This window comes from Geotrypetes seraphini, chromosome 1 (assembly GCF_902459505.1).
Source record: "Geotrypetes seraphini chromosome 1, aGeoSer1.1, whole genome shotgun sequence".
Lineage (NCBI taxonomy): Eukaryota > Metazoa > Chordata > Amphibia > Gymnophiona > Dermophiidae > Geotrypetes > Geotrypetes seraphini.
In genome coordinates, this window is record NC_047084.1 from 285,839,035 (window position 1) to 285,858,396 (window position 19,362).

General features: G+C 43.2%; 1 protein-coding gene across 2 annotated transcripts in view; it reads right to left on the bottom strand.

The window, feature by feature from the left end:
- Window positions 1-19,362, bottom strand: part of C1H20orf194 (chromosome 1 C20orf194 homolog) — a 308,395-nt gene that overhangs the window by 211,756 nt on the left and 77,277 nt on the right. For both annotated transcript variants that reach the window (XM_033953173.1, XM_033953162.1), the window contains exons 7-10: window positions 12,950-13,027; window positions 6,887-6,985; window positions 5,132-5,187; window positions 4,487-4,622 (exon numbers count right to left, since the gene is read on the bottom strand). In XM_033953173.1, coding sequence (XP_033809064.1) covers window positions 4,487-4,622; window positions 5,132-5,187; window positions 6,887-6,985; window positions 12,950-13,027 — 369 coding nt within the window. The remainder of the gene's footprint in view (window positions 1-4,486; window positions 4,623-5,131; window positions 5,188-6,886; window positions 6,986-12,949; window positions 13,028-19,362) is intronic.

The following is a 19,362-nucleotide window of genomic DNA, read 5'->3' on the forward strand; positions in this document are numbered from 1 at the left end:
TAAAAAATGTATGGCCAAGATTAAGGTAAAAAATTCAGATCCACATGGAAGATGGATACATATTGATATAGGTATGGGAAATGATGCCCTGACGTTGTTTAATATATATGCCCCTAATTCGAATCAATCAGAATTTTTTAAAAAATTACAGAATATGTTATTACCACTAGCTGCTTCTAATCTAGTGGTGGCTGGAGATTTTAATGCTGTAATGGATCCATTATTGGATAAAAAACCTGGTAAAAATATAAAATCTTTAGGTTTAGATAATTTGGTTCAATCATGTGATTTGAAAGATATATGGCGTATTCTTCATTTTAATGATCAGGAATTTTCATTTTGTTCACAGGTTCATAAATCATTTTCAAGAATAGATTATATTTTTGTTTCAACAAATAAAGTGCAACAGGTGATTAAAGCTTCCATAGATCCTATTATTATTTCAGATCATGCGGGAGTATGGATAGAATTACAATTAGATCAATTAGAAAATGGTAGACCTCTTTGGAGATTTGATAATGCATTGCTTGTAGATGACAAATTTTTGGAAAATTTTAAAATACAAATTAATGATTTTTTCAACTAAATTTAGTGGAGGATACATCTATAGAGAATGTATGGGATGCATTTAAAGCAACTATGAGGGGAAATATTATATCATATTCAGCTTATATTAGGAAACAGATTAAAATACAATATATAGAATTAGAAAAAGAAATAAAAATATTAGAAGCTAAATTGGTAAGTAAATGGGAAAATGAAGTTTTGCAAGCTCTTTTGAAAGCAAAAGGTAAATATAATGAATTAACTTCAAAAATGATAAGAAGAGATTTGTTTTCCAAGCAAACAATGTATTATGGAAATTCTAATAAGGCGGGGAGATTATTGGCAAATTATCTTAAAGCAAAAAAAAGGAAAACTAATATTAATGGAATAAAAGATGATAATGGTATAATAACAAATCAAACAAATATAATTTTAAAACAATTTTTAAAATTTTATAAGGACCTGTATTCTACCGAGCCTTATTTGGAGAGACAAAAAGATGGAAAAAATTTTTTAGATTTAATTAATGGACCTAAGGTTCCTGATCATATAAAACGGAGTTTAGATGAACCTATATCATTAAAAGAATTAGAAACAGCATTGAGATCTCTTAGAGTTGGATCCGCTCCAGGTGGTGATGGTTATACAGTAGAATTTTATAAAACATTTCAAAATATCCTTTCCCCACATTTACTAAATTTATATCAGACACAACTTATAAAAGGTAATATTAAAGGTACTATGGCTGAATCAATAATAATTGTTTTGCCTAAGCCAAATAAAGATCCTACTTTGGTTTCAAACTACAGGCCTATATCTTTGATAAATGTTGATAATAAACTTTTGGCGAAAATTTTGGCTTTGAGATTAGCCAAAGCTCTCCCACATATTATAGATATGCATCAAACGGGTTTCGTTGCTAAAAGACATTCTTCTAATAACTCTAGACTATTGTTTCACATGTTAAACTTATCAAAAAAAATGGATGAACCGGCTTTTACAGTTTCATTAGATGCTGAAAAAGCATTCGATAGGGTAGAATGGAATTTTATGTATCAGGCTTTAGAATGGTTTGGTATAGGTTCTGGATTTATACAAATGGTAAAAACATTGTATAGCTTCCCGATTGCAAGACTAAATATTAATAATAAGATATCTGATGGTTTTCAATTGCAGAGGGGAGTTAGACAAGGTTGTCCTCTATCTCCTTTGTTATTTGATGTTGTATTAGAACCCTTATTGTTAGCAATACAACAAGCGAGGGAGATACAAGGTATTCCATATTCAGATATGGAATATAAAATTTCGGCTTATGCTGATGATATTTTACTTTATTTGAGAAATCCAGAGTCAACCTTATCTTCTTTATTGGAATTAATTGATAAGTTTGGTAAATTTTCAGGATATAAAATTAATTGGAATAAATCTGAAATTATACCCTTGAATGTTCATTGTGTAAAAGGATTATTTGATACTTTTCCATTTATATGGAAAGAAGAAGGATTTAAATATCTTGGCATTCAAGTTAAAAATACAATTGAAGATACTGTAAAAGAGAATGAAAAATATGTATTAAAAAAAGTTACGGAGTTATGTGAACAATGGAACCCATTACATATTTCTTGGTGGGGAAGAGTTCAAACTATTAAAATGATGATCTTGCCTGTAGTTTGCTACCAAATGAGTATGATACCTATTTATTTTCAGGGGTCCTTTTATAAAAAGCTTAATAGCATTTTAACAAAATTTCTTTGGCTTGGTAAAACACCTAGAATAGCTTTAGTAACTTTGCAAAAATCAATTAAGGAGGGAGGGGTAAATTTTCCAAATTTCTATAGGTATCATCAAGCCTATATTCTACGTCAGGGTATGTATTGGATCCTCCCAGAACTTATGGATAATGCACCGGATTGGTTATATTTAGAATGGCGCCTTATGTTTCCCCTAAATTTAGTTCATTTGCCAAGTATTAACATACCTAGAAGATACAGAGAAAATAAAATATTAATGGATACTTGGAAAACGTTGAGATTTATTGATAAATTAACACCTATCCCAATAAACAAATCAACTAATCAATCTATATGGATAAACTCCAAGATCAAAATTGGCGGAGCTCAAATCCTTTGGAAGAACTGGATTATTGCAGGCATTAGATCTTTAGATGATGTTATTTCAGAAGGTAAACTGCTGGATTTTTCACAATTGCAACATAGATTTGGTCTTAATAAAACACAAAGTTTTAAATGGTTGCAATTGAAGCAGGCCATTCAGTTTGGGTTCCCTGAATGGAAAACATTAAATAATCAATATAGTTTAAAGTTCTTATGTTTTCAAGCAGACTTCCTAGGACATCAAGCCGCATTGTGGTATAAATTAATATCTAGATATTTGAATAAAAAACCAAAAAATGGTCTAAGAGAAATTTGGAGCATTGAGATTGGACATCAGATTAATGCATCTCAATGGCCACTAATTTGGTCTTGGAGAATGGGATGTACAGTGTCAGCATCTATGAGACAAACTTGGTTCTTTTTATTACATAGAGCTTTTTGGACCCCTACACGTTTGCAAAAATTAGACAGTTCTAAGTCCAATAAATGCTGGCACTGTAATCTAGAACCAGGGACATTAGATCATTTATTGTATCATTGTCCCTATATTAAAACTTTTTGGAATTCAATTTGGCCACAAATTAATAAATTGATGGAAAATCATATTGCAATATCATATGATACAATATTATTTGGAATGATGATGAGAAAAAAAAGTCAAATTTCACCAGAAAATAACAAGCTTTTATTAATTATGACAGGGGTTGCCATTCAGCATATAACTAACAACTGGAAGAATTATAACAACCTAAATTATACATTTTGGTGGAATACAATATGTCATATATTTAAAATGGAAAGAACAATAGCAATACAAAGGGGGACATATACTAAATTTATAAAAATATGGGGGCCATTGACAAAATACTGTAATGAATAAATAGTAAGATTTTTCTTTTTCTTTTCTTCTTTTCAGGATTTTTTTTTTTTTTTTTTTTTATGACACACATAGAGGGGGGATAAGGAAAATAATTTCTATATAATATGATATAATATATTATACAATATGTAAAGTATGAATGAAAAGTAATAGAAGGGTGGGGGGAGGGAGAGGGGATAAAATTTATTTAGAACATAATGTATTAGATATAAAAATGTTATTGAATATTCATCAATTGTATTCTAACATATTGTATACTTTCTGTAAAATTTGAAAATTTAAAATATTATATTAAAGTAATAAAAGGGTGGGGGGAGGGGGAGGGGGAAAATTAAATTTAGATATATAATGTATTAGATATAAAAGTGATACTATATATTTATCAATTGTATTTTAATATTTTGTACACTTTATGTAAAATTTGAAAATAAAAAATAATGGAAAAAAAACAAAAACAAAACAAAACCATAGCGGTGTTTTTAGCGCCGGCCACAGCAGTAACAGCTCTGATGCTCATAGAATTCCTATCAGCATCGGAGCTGTTACTACTGCGGCCACGTGCTACAATTTTGTAAAAGGGGGGAGGGAGGTTAGGTTCTTAAAAATATCAGTGCTGGGTGCCTAACTTTAACTATGAGAGCTCATAACAGGCCTAACTTTAGGGGCTGATTCTTAAAGTTAAAAATTAGGACTTCTATAGTATTCCGAGCATTTTTGTAAGCCCCATTACTTTTTGTGGAGAAATTCAACCACACAGGTGTCCTTAACTAATAGTTGGGATTCTTTCTCCCCTGGGACTCTGAACATTGTCTCCACAGCATCATCAAAGCTTTGTCTTCAACATTAACAATAGCTGAATCTGAGAATCAAGCTTAGATTTTTAACACTAGCAGTGATCCATTTCAGTTACTCAATAGAAGAAGATCAAACAATGGAATTATCTTACCATATGTTTTGCAGTGCTTCCTCCAAGGCCTGTATTTCTGATTAAGTGTCCTTCTGATGGAAAATTAAAATTACCAGAATTCAAGTTTTCTTTAGTTGAGTGGCTACCAAATAGCACAAATGGTTGCCTGCTGGGACTAAACATTAAATAACAAACACGGATAAGTAAGTCTACTGAAGACAATATGAATCATAAGAATATGCATTGCTCAGTAACTATACTCTGACCAACAGTTGGACGTCACTCACACTTCACTCTCACGTGTTTGTAAACTTTAAACCAGAAATCCACTGTGCAATTGCATATATTAAATCAGCTTTGTACTTGTTGTCAATTAGCTAATGGTTTAAACCAATTCTATGGAGTTTAGGAATAATCATTATTTAACTGTCTTAACAAAATGCCCACAAAGTTTTATCACAAAAAACTCATCACATTATCACTGGGAAAAATATAAAACATTATTCAACATATAAATAGAACTTGTAATAAAAATAATCCCTTTTCCCTCAAACTATGGTTGGCTTATTTTAGAATAGTAGTAGTAAATAATAGTGCCTCACAGCATTAGATCACTTGTACAGTGCAATAATCTCAGAAAATACTAATATATTTATGTAGAAATATGAAAACAGAACACAATACCTGTTGTCTGTAACATTGCTTGAAATCATTCCATGACTAAAGTAACTTCTGAAAGGCTACAAAAACAAAAAAAGTAGGAAAATCAGAAATGGATACTTAACAGGTGTTATCCCAAAACAGATGCTCCTGGGCAGTGGTGTAGTAAGGGGAGGAGGGGTGGCGGACCGCCCCCAGGCACCGTCTTGGTGGTGGTGCTGGTGGTACCTCTTCACCTCCCCCATGCCACGTTCACACCCTTTCCCACATCCCACACCAGCCTAGCTCCCTCTAAAATCACTTCCGGGTCATGGGACCAGGAAGTGAGGTCAGAGGAAATGCCAGTACGAGCAGCAGGCTGGAGAAGCTGTTCATGCTGACGAAGATTTTAAGAGATACAGTACGGGAGTGGGAAGGGAGGGCGTGATTGTGGTGCAGAAGGAGCAGAGGGGGAGGGGTGAAGCACCATTGCTCCAGGAGCTATACCAGTGCTCCTGGGGGCTCATTAGTCTGTCAGGTTTTCAGGATATCCATAATGATTATGCAAAAGACAAATTAGCATGCAACAAAGGCATTGTATGCAAATCTGTCTCATGAATACTGATTGTAGATATCCTGAAAACCTGACTGGTTGCTGGCCCCCTAGTTTGACAACCACTGTTCTAAGAAGATTTTTAACACTCGGAATACTATAGAAGTCCTAGATTCCTTCTGTCCAACACATTCTTCTTCCTCTTCAAAGGAATGGCACTCTCCCTGACTTTTTCTCCAAAGAAATTCCATTTATTACATGGTAAGTCAGATAACCTTTCTTGCCATGACTGCTAACTATTTAAGTAAGCAGCTGAAAATAAGACAGCATAAAGGCTGACCTAATTTTAGCAACAGAGCTAATATATTGGCCGGTGCTCAGTTAAAATCCATGTAGCAGCATCAAAGTTTCTGGGTCCCCTCCCTGTCCTGGTTCCCCCCTCCTTCCCACCTGAAAGCTCAAAGCCTCCCACCCAACCACTACCAGTAGTCTCACAGTACTTGCTAGTACCACGAGGCGGCCACTAGAGGTCACAGTAGCCATTTTCTGAAAGAAACTGCAACAGGTAGAAATGAGTGGGCATCCCTCCTGCCTGTAAACCCCACTAGACCATGACTGTCATATAAGGTAGACCCAAAGGGGCCCACAAGATGGAGGGGGGGTAGGCAGACAGGGGGAGGCTTTGTTCAGCCTGCAAGTCATTGGGGTGGGATATCAGATGTAGGAAGGTCGATGTAGTTAGCCGGGGCCCATATAAATGTCTTTATGTGGTTCCCAATTGAATATTGGCAGGGACCCACATAAGTTCTAGCAGCCAGCACATTTAGAATTAGCTCCCGACTTTCAGTTCCAGAGCCAGTGCCTGTTCATGGTACAGCACTGAATATCTAGAGCTAATGCTGACCGCCGCAGGCTGAATATTGAACCAACAGTTTCACACTTCTCTTCTTCAATTAAGATAACAGATTCTAGGAAGTAGTTAAGGGGAGTGAAAACAGTAGCCACATATTCCCAAAGATTGCATCAGAGTGGCTAGTGGGCTGAGGAAGAAGTTGAAAGGAATAGGGGCTAGTATCTTACCCCTGTGGACTCCAGAATTAAGAGGGTACTGAGAGGGAATCTGTGTGTTGGCAAAGATTCTCAAAATTCTTGAGTTGAAAAAATTAGTGAGCCATACCATTTTTTTCACCTGTGTGTGGAACTGCAGCTAATCTTACCTATTTAGAGAAAATCTGTTCTATACATACCTCTCCTGCCTGAGACTCTGAGAGTTCCAAGATGAATGGGATTTCAACATCAAAATTAGAAAAGAAGCAAGTCCACTGATGTTCAAAAGTTCTTAATCCCTTAAAAAAAAAAAATTAAAATCATCCTGGAGTTATTTTAAACTTTAATTACCAGACTATTTCAAGAATGTCTTTCAAATCCTGTTTAATAAACAACTATAACATCTTACAGGTATGCTTATACATCAAAAATCTCATTTAAAAGTGAAGCATTCCAATCTGTACATAAACAGAACTTCTTAAGAAAAGTCTCAAAACATTTTGAAATACACATGCTATCACTTTTCATATAGGATTGTTAGTACTTCTCTTTGTCCCTGTTCTAACTTTTACCTCAAAGCTGTCCATTTTACTATCCAAAATCACTTTTGTATATGAAGAACTTATTTCCAAAAACCGCCAAGTTCATTCAGCATAGTTACTTACCATACCAGGTGTTATCCGGAGATAGCAGGCAGATATTCTCACATATGGGTGACGTCATCCACGGAGATTGGCACAGACAGTGAAAAGTATACCGGCACTTTAAGAGCTTAAAAGCTTTCAGACTACCTGCACTGCTTATGCGCAAGTGCCTTCCTGCCCGATGTAGGCTCGCGGTACCTCAGTTCCATAAGCAAGCTAAGAAGCCAACCAGGGGAGGAGAGAGGGTATGTGAGAATATCTGCCTGCTGTCTCTGGATAACACCTGTTATGGTAAGTGATTGTGATTTATCACAGGACAAGCAGGCAGCATTTTCCACATGTGGGACTCCCTAGCTTACAGCAATGGGATGGAGGGAGAGTTGGCCATTAAGAAGAAAATAGGATTCTAGACAGTAGTGAGATTTGAAAGTGTGGACTGAGGACCAAGTGGCTGCTTTGCAAATTTCGTCAATGGGAGTGGAACATAAGAAAGCCACTGAGGCTGCCATAGCTCAAACTTTGTGTGCCGTAACACGTCCCTCAAGTTGCAATTCAGCCTGAGCATAGCAGAAGGAAATACAGGTCACTAGTCATGTGGAAATAGATCTCTTGGTAACAGGTCGGCCTAGCTTGTTGGGATCAAAGGAGATGAAGTCCTGTAGGACTTAGTCCTTTGTAGGTAGTACGCCAAGGCAAGTTTACAGTCCAATGTATAAAGAGCTGTTTCTTCAGGATGAGAATGAGGCTTTGGAAAGGAGACTGGAAGCACAATGGATTAATTCAGATGAAATTCCATGACAGCTTTTGGACGAAATTTAGGATGAGTGTGAAGAACCACCTTGTCATGGTGAAATACTGTATATGGTGGGTCGGAAACCAATGCTTGAAAGTTCACTGACTCGACAAGCAGAAGTGACAGCGAACAAGAAAATCACTTTCCAAGTGAGGAACTTGAGATGAGTAGATGCTAGTGGCTCAAATGGTGGCTTGGACTACATTAAGATCCCAGACAACTGGAGGTGGTTTTAGCGAATGCTTGGAATTGAAAAGTCCTTTCATAAACCTGGAAACCAGAGGATGGGTGGTCAGAGGTTTATTGTTTACAGGAGCATGGAAAGCACTAATAGCACTGGTGAACTCTGACCAAAGTGGTTTTGAGGCCAGAAGTGCAAAGACGGAGAAGATAATCCAGAATGGAAGGAAGTGACGAGGAGAAAGGTTATTGGTGATGAAGAGAACACCAGGAAGTACAATGTGTCCACTTCTGTTGATAGCATTGCTGGGTAGATGGTTTTCTGGATGCAGCAATAATGGCTTGAACAGAATCAGAAAGATGAAAATCTGTTGAAGTTACACCAAAGGTACCAAACTGTCAAGCGTACATACAGATTGCAGGTTGGGATGTAACATGGATCCTTGATTCTGAGTGAGTAGAGATGGAAAGATCTGTAATGGAACTGGATCCTTGACCGTCAGCTGAAGTAGCAAGGAGAATCTAGGTTGTCTGGGTCACTGAGGAGCTATGAGAATCATGGTGGCTGATTCTCTCGAGTTTGACTAAAGTTTTCAGAATGAGAGGGATTGGTGGAAATACATATAGGAACTTATTCATCCAATCCAGAAGGAATGCATTCACCTTGAGGCACTGCAGTGAGTATTGTCTGGAGCAGAATTGATGCAGCTTGTGATTGAGGAGAGTTCCTCATAACAGGATGATGTGACAGAGTACTCCGGAGTTGAGAGTGCATTTGTGCGGCTGGAGGAATTTGCTGAGTTTGGCGGCAAGGACATTCTGTTTCCCTTGAACATATACTGTATAACCTTTAGGAATATGTTGTGAGGGATGTCCAATTACAAATGTGTTGGGCTTCTTGACAAAGAACGAGAGAGCCCATGCCGCCCTGCTTGTTGATGTAATACATTGCGACTTGGTTGACCATGTGAACTAGGACAATATAGTTGTAAAGAGAATTCTGAAAAGTGTTGAGAGCATTTCCAATAGCATTTAATTCTAGAAGGTTGATGTGAAATGACTTTTCTTGCGAATTCCAGTAACCCTGTGTCTTGAGGCCATCTAGGTGAGCCTCCCAAGCATACATGGATGCATCTGTGGTGAGGACTTTCTGATGCGAGGGAACCTGAAAAAGGAGACCCTTGGAAAGATTGATGGAATCCATCCACCACTGAAGAGATTTCCAAAGTGGTGAAGTGATGTTGATCCTTTTGGATAAGGGGTCATAGGCTTGAGACCTTTGAGACACCAGGGTCCACTGAGTTGTTCTGAGATATAGACGAGCTATGTAGGGCTTCTAAAAACCCTACCAGAAGTTGAGCTTTGCACATTTTTCGAACGCTGATTAACTACCTCTTACAAGCTCCCTGAAATGCTTGACCCCTCCATGTTGAGAGGGCCCATAGGGTTGAACCATGCTCAGAACCTACCACTAGACCACGAGTGGTTATCATCTGTGTCCTCCACTTTGCTCACAAAATGGCCATCTTGCAAGCACTGTGCAGGGACCGACAACTGACCTATGAAAACAAGAGCATTTTGTGCTGTCAAGAGTCTACGAAAGTCGCAAAGCAGCTTCGACAGTTTATCCTCTTCTGTTCTACATTGTTTGCTCAAAAAATCAGATTTGACTTGCTTTATCCTGCTCGCTTGACGGTGACTCACAATGGATCAATGAAAATTTTTACAGTGTCGGAGGCCCAGGACTTTTTTGCTTGATTAGATGCGCCCAGGAGTTCACCAACTTCGACTGCGCCATGATGGTTTGAAGCCCTGGAAGAGCAAACTGAACAATGTCTTCTTTATCTTCCTGTTCTACTGCACGGCTTGTGCTTTGAGGCCGGGTGAGGAAGTTGACTTTGGTGGCCTGGACACCATTTGGTGCACTGTATTCTTGTTATGACCATTTGGAGTCTATGTACCTCACATCACTGTGAAGAAGTTGCTGAGTGGGGCCTATTCTATGTTTTCCTGTTTACTGGGATTGCTCTTAGACTTCGTCTGTTGTTTGGTTATGTGGATGAGTGACTTGCAGGGTGGAAGACGTATGGATGTGTGGGGTTAAGTGTGCTTGATGTTGTGAGTGATGGGGAGCCTTTACACAACAATTGTGGGGTGGATAGTATGATGTTCATGTGCCTTTATGCTGGGGCGCCTTTGTTTCTGGACTTTTGATAGATTCCTTTCTTTATCATATCTGTTTCCCTATCACAGGTCTGCTATTATTGGGTCCAGATGGTGGGTTCTTGACCGTGACATTCACCATGAGATTTAAATGTTTGTTACTGGTTCCATTGTGTTGGTTTTACTACAGCACTCGATGATACACGCCCTTGCAGAGCACTGTTTGGATAGGATAATCATGGGGCTATGCTATGGGTTTGTATGACGACATTGCCGAATGGGTCTCTGTTATTTTGAATGTTTGTAAATCCCACTAATTTCTGAGGTTTGATAGTGTATGTGTATTGGTTCACTTGTGGCTGTATTATTTGGGAGGGGGAGCTCTTTGCAGAGCAGTGGAGATCTTGATAATGAAAAGAATAAGGACTGACTATAGGTTGGGTATGAGTGAATGGCTCCTGCATTCTTGCTTAGCTTACTGGACTCACACTTTGTTCAGACCAATCCTGGACCTCAAGGACCTCAAGCAAGTGAACGCTCATGCTTTCCTGAAAGAACTCAAAAGTATATGGAATCTCTCCTTTTCTCTCTTATCCTGAAAAACAAGGATCATGACCTTTAACTGTAGCAAATCAGTCCAACACCAACCTGACTATTGCCAGTTTGACTGTACACTTGCAGGGTAATTCTAGTAAGGTGTCAGACTGAGACTAAGTGAACTCCAGACCTAACTTTAAGTACCCACGCATCCAAAGTTATCTGGGCCTCTCTCTGATAAAAATACTTTAGACACTCTCCAACTGGTGGAAATGGGGACTGGGCCTCCAAGGCCTCATTGAGCTCCTTTACCAGTCCCCAAACCACCTCTTTGGGTACCTCAGAAGGACTGTCCCCTCAATTCGTCCACCCCTGAATGTGAGCTTACCAAGCCACATCTGCTGCCCAATTCTAAAGCCAGAAGCCCAATAAGCATCAATCTTGTTCCAATATGTAACACAGGGCAAGCCCTAGCCATGCAAATCACCCCCTAAATACCCCAATGCTGAAGCCATGAACCCTTTCTTCAACAGAAACTCCACACTTTTGTCTTGGGCATTCATTAGGGCTACTCTGTTCTCCACAGGTATTGTCTTCCTCGTGACATTGTCACCAGCATACCATCCTAGGGAACCTAAAGAGCTGGTCCAAGAAGCCAGCGACTTTCTGCTGCCTCTCCACAAAGAGCACAAAAAGGAGGAACATAAGAATAGCCTTACTGGGTCCATCATACCCAGTAGCCCATACTCACAATGACCAAACCAGTACCTGGCCAAAACCCAAAGAGTAGCAACATTCCATGCTACCAATCCAGGGCAAGCAGTAGCTTCCCCCATGTCTTTCTCAATAACAGACTATGGACTTTTCCTCCAGGAAATTGTCCAAACCTTTCTTAAAACCAGCTACGCTATCCGCTCTTGAGGCTGATGAGTTGCACAATTGCTCTCCACAGGTGTTGCAGAACCTACCACAGTATGATATATGACAGCCATCAAACTGCTCAGACCACATGTGTGTCTCTTCAGCTTTCACCTGCCTCTATGCATGCTGTCTTGCCCAAGACAGGAAGTCCCGAAAGCAAGCCCTCCTGTCTTAGCACTTACACTTGCTCCTGATCTTTTTTATTTTTCCTGCTCTTTTTTATTTTTTTAAGAATCCCAGATCCAGGAAAGGGGAGAACAGACAGAGGAACAGAAAGAGGGAGGGAACTTCAGACAGACAGCAGAAAGACACCTGAGGAAATCTCCAAAGGAGAATACCCCCCCACCACCACCAACAACAACTTATAGCCTTCTTCATAACCAGGATCCCATGCATCCCAGACCAGGAGCTCAGCAAGGGAGGATAATATCTCTGCTCTGGTTCAGGGCAACAATTCCCAAAGTTCTATCAAAGGACCAGCTCCGAGAGCCACCACTATGATACTTGCCCACTCAGAGACCTGGATCATAATATAGGCCACAAGGCCCCAATCTCATGAACCATTGCTGCACTAAACATGATTGCACCCATCTACTGGAGGAGGAGAAAACTGTAGATTGTATCAGTCCTTATAGATTAGTCTAGCACAGTGGTCTCAAACTCGTGGCCCGGGAGCCACATGCGGCCCTCCAGCTACTATTTTGAGGCCTTCGGTATGTTTATCATAATCACAAAAGTAAAATAAAACAGTTTCTTGATCATATGTCTCTCTAGCTATAAATGACAATATTATTATTAAGACTTAGCCAAAAGGAAAGATTTATAAACTATAAAGAGTTTTACCTCATGCAAAATTGTAATTTCTTTAATAAAACATTAACTCTTTTTTCTGAAGCCCTCCAAGTACCTTCAAATCCAAAATGTGGCCCTGCATAGGGTCTGAGTTTGAGACCACTGGTCTAGCAGGAAAAGAAGGAACCATAAAAGTTTTTATTTTGTGTAACTTAAAAGTTCATATTCTTTACCTCTGTCAGCAAACCCTCCAGGGAAACTGGATCCATTCTGCTGTATGCTTTCCACAGAACTTCACTAACATCCAATAGCTAAAAGACAAGTGTAAAAAACATAAAAAGCTGAGCATCACACAAACATTTCAAACTGCAACCAAACTCCTATGGACTTCTACTCACATCTCTCCTAGACCTCCAAGCAAGCTTACAATCAATCCAACAGGAAAATCTACAGGGACTAGGTTATCATGACCTTGTGGCTCAAATAATGAAGAACAAACTGAATGAATGCAGGACACAGTCAGCCTGTGCTCAAAGTATTACATTTTCACTGACTTCCCCATGAATTCCTTGTGGAAGGCAGGTATTATAAGAAAGCACAGTTACTTACCGTAACAGGTGTTATTCAGGGACAGCAGGCAGATATTCTTAACGCATGGGTGACGTCACCGACGGAGCCCCGGTACGGACACTTTTAACTAGAAAGTTCTAGTTGACCGCACCGCGCATGCTCGGGTGCCTTCCCGCTCGACGGAGGAGAGCGTGGTCCCCAGTTAAGATAAGCCAGCTAAGAAGCCAACCCGGGGAGGAGGGCGGGTCCTAAGAATATCTGCCTGCTGTCCCTGGATAACACCTGTTATGGTAAGTAACTGTGCTTTATCCCAGGACAAGCAGGCAGCATATTCTTAACGCATGGGTGACCTCCAAGCTAACAGAGAGGGAGGAGGGATGGTTGGCCATTAGGAAAATAAATTTTGTAACACAGATTGGCCGAAGTGTCCATCCCGTCTGGAGAAGGCATCCAGACAGTAGTGAGTAGTGAACGTGTGAACTGAGGACCAAGTGGCAGCCTTGCAGATTTCCTCGATGGGCGTGGAACGGAGGAAAGCCACAGAAGCAGCCATAGCTCTGACCCTGTGGGCCGTGACAGCACCTTCCAGTGAGAGACCGGCCTGAGCATAACAGAGCGCAATGCAGGCAGCAAGCCAGTTGGAAAGCGTTCGTTTAGAGACAGGGCGACCTAGACGGTTAGGGTCGAAGGACAGAAAGAGCTGAGGTGAGGAGCTGTGAGCCCTGATACGGTCAAGGTAGTATGCAAGGGCACGCTTACAGTCCAGCGTGTGCAATGCCTGTTCCCCAGGATGAGAATGGGGCTTAGGGAAAAAGACAGGCAACACAATGGACTGGTTGAGGTGGAAGTCCGAGACCACCTTGGGAAGGAATTTAGGATGGGTACGCAGAACCACCTTGTCATGGTGAAAAACAGTGAAAGGAGGGTCGGCAACCAGTGCATGCATCTCACTAACCCTCCTGGCAGAGGTGATGGCAATGAGGAAAAGCACCTTCCATGTTAGAAGTTTGAGCGAAGTTGTGGCAAGAGGCTCAAAAGGAGGTTTCATGAGAGCTGATAAAACCACATTCAGGTCCCAGACAACAGGAGGAGGCTTCAGAGGTGGTTTGACATTGAAGAGGCCTCTCATGAACCGGGAAACCAAAGGATGAGCCGTAAGCGGTTTTCCGAGGATAGGCTCATGAAACGCAGTGATGGCACTGAGGTGGACTCTGATCGAGGTAGACTTGAGGCCAGCATCGGAGAGAGCGAGCAAATAGTCCAATACAGTTTCCACCGCCAATGAGGTAGACACCAAGAGGAGAACCTGGTCCACTTCTGATGGTAACATTGGAGGGTGGCCGGTTTCCTAGATGCATCCAAAATGCGACGGACGGGCTGAGACAGATTCTCTGAAGAGGTTAGCCCGAGAGAAACCAAGCTGTCAGGTGGAGCGAAGACAGATTGGGATGTAGTAGAGACTGATGCTGCTGCGTAAGTAGAGTAGGAAACACAGGAAGAGGAATGGGCTCCCTGGAGCTGAGCTGAAGCAGGAGGGAGAACCAGTGTTGGCGAGGCCACCGAGGGGCGATGAGAATCATGGTGGCCCTGTCCCTGCGGAGTTTGGATAACGTCCGCAACATCAGAGGTAGAGGAGGAAAGGCATAGAGGAACCGATCCGTCCAGTCGAGCAGGAATGCGTCTGGGGTCAGACGATGAGGAGAGAAGAGTCTGGAACAGAACTGGGGCAGCTGATGGTTGTGAGGAGCTGCAAAGAGGTCCACCTGTGGAGTGCCCCAGCGAGAAAAGATGGAGTGGAGTGTTGGAGGGTCCAGAGTCCACTCGTGGGGTTGAAGGATGCGGCTGAGATTGTCGGCCAGGGAGTTCTGTTCGCCCTGGATGTATACAGCCTTGAGGAAGAGACTGTGGGTCATGGCCAAGGTCCATATTCGGAGGGCCTCCTGACAGAGGAGGGGGGATCCGGTGCCGCCTTGCTTGTTTATGTAGTACATGGCGACTTGATTGTCCGTGCACAGGAGAAGAACCTGAGGGTAGAGAAGGTGCTGGAAGGCCTTGAGAGCCTAGAACATGGCTCTGAGTTCCAGGAAATTGATGTGATGTTGATGCTCCTGAGGGGTCCAGAGTCCCTGGGTGCGTAGATCCCCCAGGTGAGCTCCCCACGCATAGGGGGAGGCATCCGTGGTTATGATCATGGAGTGAGGGGGTAGATGAAAGAGTAGACCCCTGGAAAGATTTGAGGAGTTCAACCACCAGTGAAGAGATTGCTGAAGAGACGATGTCACAGAGATGGGATGAGAAAGAAGATCCGTGGTCTGTGACCATTGGTTGGCAAGAGTCCATTGAGGTGTCCTGAGGTGGAGTCGCGCCAGAGGAAGCACATGGACCGTCGAGGCCATGTGGCCCAGGAGGACCATCATCTGCCGAGCTGGGACGGAGTGATGAAGGAGCACCTGACGACAGAGATGGAGCAGGGTCCGTTGTCGGTCGGCGGGAAGAAACGCCCTCATCAGAGTGGTGTCCAGAACCGCTCCAATGAATTGAAGTCGCTGTGTGGGAAGTAGGTGCGACTTGGGGTAGTTGATCTCGAACCCCAGTAGATGGAGGAGCGAGATGGTGTGATGAGTGGCTTGTAGCACAAGCGGAGATGTAGGCGCTTTCACCAACCAATCGTCCAAGTAGGGGAACACCTGGAGGTCGTGAGACCTGAGGAAGGCCGCCACCACAATAAGGCACTTGGTGAACACCCTGGGTGATGATGCGAGGCCAAAGGGTAGCACTTTGTACTGATAGTGACGGTGCTGTATCTGAAACCGTAGGTAGCGACGTGAAGTCGGATTGATTGGGATGTGAGTGTAGGCCTCTTTGAGGTCCAGGGAACATAGCCAGTCATGTTGAGAGAGAAGAGGGTAAAGCGTGGCAAGGGAGAGCATTCTGAACTTCTCCTTGACCAGACACTTGTTGAGGTCCCTGAGATCGAGGATGGGACGGAGGTCTCCTGTCTTCTTGGAAACCAGGAAGTAGCGGGAGTAGAATCCCTGACCCCTTTGGTCCGGAGGCACCCCTTCGATGGCATTGAGAAGAAGGAGGGATTGGACCTCCCTCAGGAGGAGGGGGGTTTGGGAGGAGTGAGAAGCAGACTCTACGGGAGGATTGTCTGGTGGAAGAGTCTGGAAGTTGAGAGAGTAGCCGTGGCGAATGATGATGAGGACCCATTGGTCTGATGTGATGACCTCACAACGGCTGAGGAAGATTTGGAGGCGACCTCCGATAGGTTGAGGAAGAGGCAATGATGGTGGGAGACTGGCTATGCCCTGGAGGAAAAAGTCAAAAGGGCTGAGAAGGTTTTGACAGAGGAAGAGGCTTGGCAGGTTGGTGAGACTGTGAGCGAGCCTGAGTTTGATGCTGTTGACGAGGTCAGCGAGGCTGCTGTTGAGGCGGGATGAGAGGTCTGGCCGAGAACCTGCGTTGGTAGGAAGACTGCTGTCTGTAGGGGCGAGCAGGCGGGGTCTTCTTTTTAGGCTTCACCAGGGTGTCCCACCTGGTCTCGGGAGCCAAGAGTTTTTGGGTTGTTGAGTCCAGGGACTCCCCGAAGAGTTCATCACCAAGACAAGGTGCAATTAGCCAGGCGGTCTTGGTGGTTAATGTCGAGGTCAGAAACTCTCAACCAGGCCAGACGCCGCATGGCAACAGCCATGGCAGACGCTTGAGAGGTCAGCTCAAATGAGTCATAAATGGAGTGCACCATGAATTTCCGGAGTTGGAGCAGACTGGAAATTTGTTGTTGAAAAAGAGGTACCTTACGTTCAGGGATGTATTTTTGTAAGGCGGAGAGTTGTTGCACCAGATGCTTCATGTAGAAGGAGAAGTGAAAGGTGTAATTAATTGCCCTGTTGGCCAGCATTGCATTCTGGAAAAGGCGCTTGCCAAACTTATCCATAGTTTTTCCCTCTCTGCCAGGAGGGGTGGAGGCATAGACACTGGAGCCCTGAGTTTTCTTTAAGGTGGACTCCACCAGGAGAGATTCATGGGGCAATTGAGGCTTGTCAAACCCTGGGATGGGAATGACCCGATACAAGCTATCCAATTTGCGAGGGGCCCCCGGGACAGTGAGGGGGTTCTCCCAGTTCTTATAAAAAGTTTCCCGTAGGATGTCATGTACGGGTAACTTGAGGAATTCCTTAGGAGGTTGCTCAAAGTCTAAGGCATCGAGAAAGGCCTGTGACTTTTTAGAGTCGGACTCTAAGGGAATGGAAAGAGCAGCAGACATCTCCCTAAGGAATTTGGTGAACGAGGACTGTTCAGGTTTTGAGACAGTATCAGTCAGTGAAGGTTCCTCGTCCGTGGAGGAAGCGTCTTCCTCGGTACTGTGTGGGGATTCTTCCCATAAGTCTGGGTCCCTGATGTCGGGGTGCGCACGGCGGGACATCGGTGTGGAGGGCTCGGCATGGCGGGTTTTGGAGAGAGACTTGCCAGAGCGGACCGAGGCGGTACCGGGTGAGGAAGACCGGTGCCGTACCTGGTACCGAGGAGAATCGGCATCAGAGCGGGTCTGTACCGTAGGTTGGGAAAGATGTGGCTCAGCCGAGAGGACCGGCATGGAAGTGTTGAGCGGTACCGAGGGGGTCGACACCGATGGAACGGTGCGAGGCTCGGACCGGTCCCGTACCGGAAGGTGCGGTGCCAGCAACGCAGGCAACAGTTGTTGGAGCTGTTGTTGCAGCTGCTCCTGTAACTGTGTTTGGAGTATGGCCGCGATGTGGTCGTCCAGGGGAGGCACTGGTACCGCTTTTTTCTTCTTCGGTTCCATAGGTGCCGCTCTACGCTCCGGCGATGAGGAGGCCGATGACGAGGCACTCACCAATATCGGAGCGGAGCGTTTGCGGGGTCGATGTGGTGCCGGGGTTGCCGGTGTCGCAACCATGGCAGGAGGGCGCTCAAGGGAAGTGGAAGGCTTCTTAGCCGGCTTACCTGGGGCCAGCGACCCCGAAGAAGGATCCGGTGGAGTCGAAGTAGTCGGTGTCGACTTTTGCGGTGCCGTCGACGTCGCGGCAGATTCCATGACAGATCCGGTACCGAATAGAATATTTTGCTGGATCTGCCTATTTTTTAAGGTGCGCTTTTTAAGCGTAGCACAGCGGGTGCAGGTGTCCGCCCGATGCTCTGGACCCAAGCACTGCAGGCACCAATTGTGCGGGTCGGTAAGAGAGATCGGGCGTGCACACCGCTGGCACTTCTTAAAGCCCGGTTGAGGGGGCATGAAGGGGAACACGGCCTCCGCAAAATCAAAGTCGGAGGCCTGTATGGTGGCAACAGGCCCTGTCGGGGCCGGCCTGAAAAATAAAGACAATCCGACAATTTTTTTTTTTTTAAATAAAAAGGAAAGTAACCCGAAGGGAAAAAGAGAAAAACAACGAAAAATTACGCGAGCGGGAAGGCAGGATTGATTTTTCAACGGCCGTTGAAAACACATGCGTCTTCTTTGCTCCGCGGAAACGAAGAAACTGGGGACCACGCTCTCCTCCGTCGAGCGGGAAGGCACCCGCGCATGCGCGGTGCGGTCAACTAGAACTTTCTAGTTAAAAGTGTCCGTACCGGGGCTCCGTCGGTGACGTCACCCATGCGTTAAGAATATGCTGCCTGCTTGTCCTGGGATAATACTCTAACTCACTTAGCCCTTAGGTAATGGGGGGGGGGGAGGAGGAGCACACAGGGCACAAGACAGCCTTCAGAAATCCAAAGGGTGGTGGGGCAAACAATACTATTACAATTGCCTAGATGCAACAAAAGACTAAATCCAAAGCTAAATGTAAATAAAGTAAAAAGAAGCATTCAATTGGCATCTAGCACAACACCAGTTATTCAATCCTTTAAGTTTAATAGTAGCAGGTTAGTTGACCTCTATATATGAAATATTTTTATTTGACCAACATCGCTAATGTAATTTGACTCCTTGTTCCTTAACCTACATTTCTATGGGTAGAAGAGGACAGAAAAACATTTGAGCATTTGGATTTATTAGTTCTTCATCCAACATAAAGTACAATATAAAGTACAGGCAGTCCCCGGGTTAAGAATG